The sequence below is a fragment of the Cebus imitator genome, unplaced genomic scaffold (genome assembly GCF_001604975.1).
Source record: "Cebus imitator isolate Cc_AM_T3 unplaced genomic scaffold, Cebus_imitator-1.0 Scaffold72, whole genome shotgun sequence".
NCBI classification, from domain to species: Eukaryota; Metazoa; Chordata; class Mammalia; order Primates; family Cebidae; genus Cebus; species Cebus imitator.
This window is the reverse complement of record NW_016107387.1, coordinates 6,606,927-6,609,449: the sequence shown is the minus strand read 5'-3', so window position 1 is coordinate 6,609,449 and position 2,523 is coordinate 6,606,927. Positions and strand designations below refer to the sequence as shown.

At 51.2% G+C, this 2,523-nt stretch overlaps 1 protein-coding gene across 1 annotated transcript; it reads right to left on the bottom strand.

The window, feature by feature from the left end:
* Positions 1 to 1,443: 1,443 nt before the first annotated feature.
* SAT2 (spermidine/spermine N1-acetyltransferase family member 2) lies at positions 1,444 to 2,518 on the bottom strand (the record flags this gene model as incomplete). Its single annotated transcript, XM_017531366.1, has 4 exons — positions 1,444 to 1,828; positions 1,997 to 2,037; positions 2,187 to 2,288; positions 2,419 to 2,518. Coding segments are annotated over 4 exons (411 nt in total), but the record flags the coding sequence as incomplete, so codon positions are not given.
* Between the last annotated feature and the right edge of the window lie 5 nt (positions 2,519 to 2,523).

Below are 2,523 nucleotides of genomic sequence, written 5' to 3'. Positions count from 1 at the left end.
AAAAAAAAAAAAGAAACAAAACCAAAACTCAATTGTAGGCTGGGGGCGGTGGCTCAGGCCTGTAATCCCAGCAGGTTGGGAGGCTGAGGTGGGCGGATCACCTGAGGTCAGGAGTTCAAGACCAGCCTGATCAACACGGTAAAAGCCCATCTCTGTTACCTAGGCTAGACTGCATTGGCAGGATCTTGGTTCATTGTAGCCTCAACCTCCCAGGCTCAAGCCATCCTCCCACCTCAGCCTCAGCCTCCCCAGTAGCTGGGACTACAGGCACTTGCCACCACGCCCAGCTGATGTTTTTGCATTTTTTGCAGAGGCAAGGTTTTGTCCTGTTGCCCCGGTTAGTCTTAAACTCCTGGACTCTATCGATCCATCCACCTTGGCCTTCCAAAATGCTGGGATTACAGGTGTGAGTCACTGTGCCCAACCAATTATTTTTTGTTTGTTTGTTTTGAGACAGGGTCTCACCCTGTCACCCAGGCTGGAGTGCAGTGGCGCAAACATGGCTCACTTCAGCCTTGACATCTAAGGCTCAGGTACTGAGCCCTCAGCCTCCTCAGTACTTGGGACTACAGGCATTTGCCACCAAGCTGAGCTAATTTTATTTACTTAGTTTTTATTTTCTTTCTTTCTTTTTTTTTTTTTTGAAACGGAGTCTTGCTCTGTTGCCCAGGCTGTAGTGCAGTGGCTGGATCTCGGCTCACTGGAATCTCCACCTCCTGAATTCAAGCAATTTTCCTGCCTCAGCCTCCCAAGTAGCTGGGATTGCAGGCGCCTGCCACCATGCCCAGCTAATTTTTGTATTTTTAGTAGAGGTGGGGTTTTGCCATGTTGGCCAGGCTGGTCTCGAACTCCTGACCTCATGATCTGCCTGCCTTGGCCTCCTAAAGTGCTGGGATGGGATTACAAGCATGAGCTACTACGCCTGGTCAGGCATGAGCTTTTGTAGAGCACACCAGACTGAAAATAAAGACTGTGGAGCTTTTTTTTTTTTGGGACAGAGTCTCGCTCTATCACCCAGGCTGGAGTGCAGTAGTGTGATCTAGGCTCACTGCAACCTCCGTCTCCCAGGTTCAATTGATTCTCCTGCCTCAGCCTCCTGAGTAGCTGGGACTACAAGCACTTGCCACTGACCAGCTAATTTTTGTATTTTTAGTAGAGATGAGGTTTCACCATGTTGGCCAGGATGGTCTTGATTTCTTGACCTCGTGATCTGCCTGCCTTGACCTCCCAACGTGCTGTGATTATAGGCGTGAGCCACCATGCCCGGCCATTCCTTGCTCTTCTTTTCCCTGTATTCCACAGGGCAGAGCCACAACTCCAGCCCACTGAAGGCAAAGGTCACCCTGGGCCCACCCCCCCCACAAGGAGCAAATTCCACTGACCAGAACACTCAGGAAGGGTCTTAGAGTGGCTGAGGCTTATCACCTCATCGACAACACGACATCAGGACATGTAATTCTTATTTATTTTTCACCCTCAACAAGGAAGAAAGGTCTCTCCCTCAATTTTGCTATTCTACTACTTGAGGATAGGCACCCCTAACCCTCCTTCCTCCAGGGAGGCCTCAATGTCAGTGTCTGTGGAAATAGTCTCTGAAGAGTGCTTGAGCTGGTGGGGTGGGGAAGGAGAAACTCAAAAGAGACACCGGCTAGGGATGGCATCATTTTCCTGCCAACTTTCTCATTGCCTCTCCTTCAAAGCGGAAGGAGTGCCAGCCCTCAGCTTCCGTCAGATCTTGGGCTCCTAGGGCCTTGTACAAGTCTATGGCCTTCTGGTTCCAGTTCAGGACAGCCAGACGAAACTGGGAGCAGCCCTTATCCAGGGCCACCTGTGGGATCAGACATCACTGACTTTCCTGGGGTCAAAAAAGGAAAAGGCTTTCTCACGCCCTCATTCAACCCGGGCCCCCCGCCCCCATATACCCTTGCTTCTTTTTTTTTTTTTTTTTACCCTTGCTTCTTGAGCTCCTCGCTGATCACCCCATCCCTCTCCTCACCTCAGCCACCTTTTTGATTATTTTGGAACCAATCCCTTGACCTGTTGTGGAGAGAAAGAGGCAAAAAAGAGCTATTGTTTGAGCTGAAGGGGATCAGAAAAGGACATCCCCTGGGATGCGGGGACAGGGGATGATGGTGGGGTCTGTGGGGTCCTTTGTTCCCACCCCAACCTCAGCTTCTGCCCAGTACCCCGATATTCTGGCATCACGTAGACATCTTCCAGATAAATGTTGCGTCCCTTCCATGTGCTGTAGATGAAGTAGTATAGCCCATAGCCCACCACGCAGGGCCCTGAGAGAGAAAAAAGAGGAGTAAGGCCCCTGGGAGCCGGTGGGGAGAGAGAGAAAAGGCCTCTGATAGCCTGCGGGGAGACCTCTGAGGCCGACTGGAGAGGGGGACCTCTAAGGCCAGGTGCTCTTACCCAGTGGCTCCCCGGGCGCTGGAAGAATCTCTGCTACCAAACAGTGATAGAAAGGATTCTCTCCAAAGCCATCTGCTCTCAGGGCTGCCAAGATTGGAGTTATGA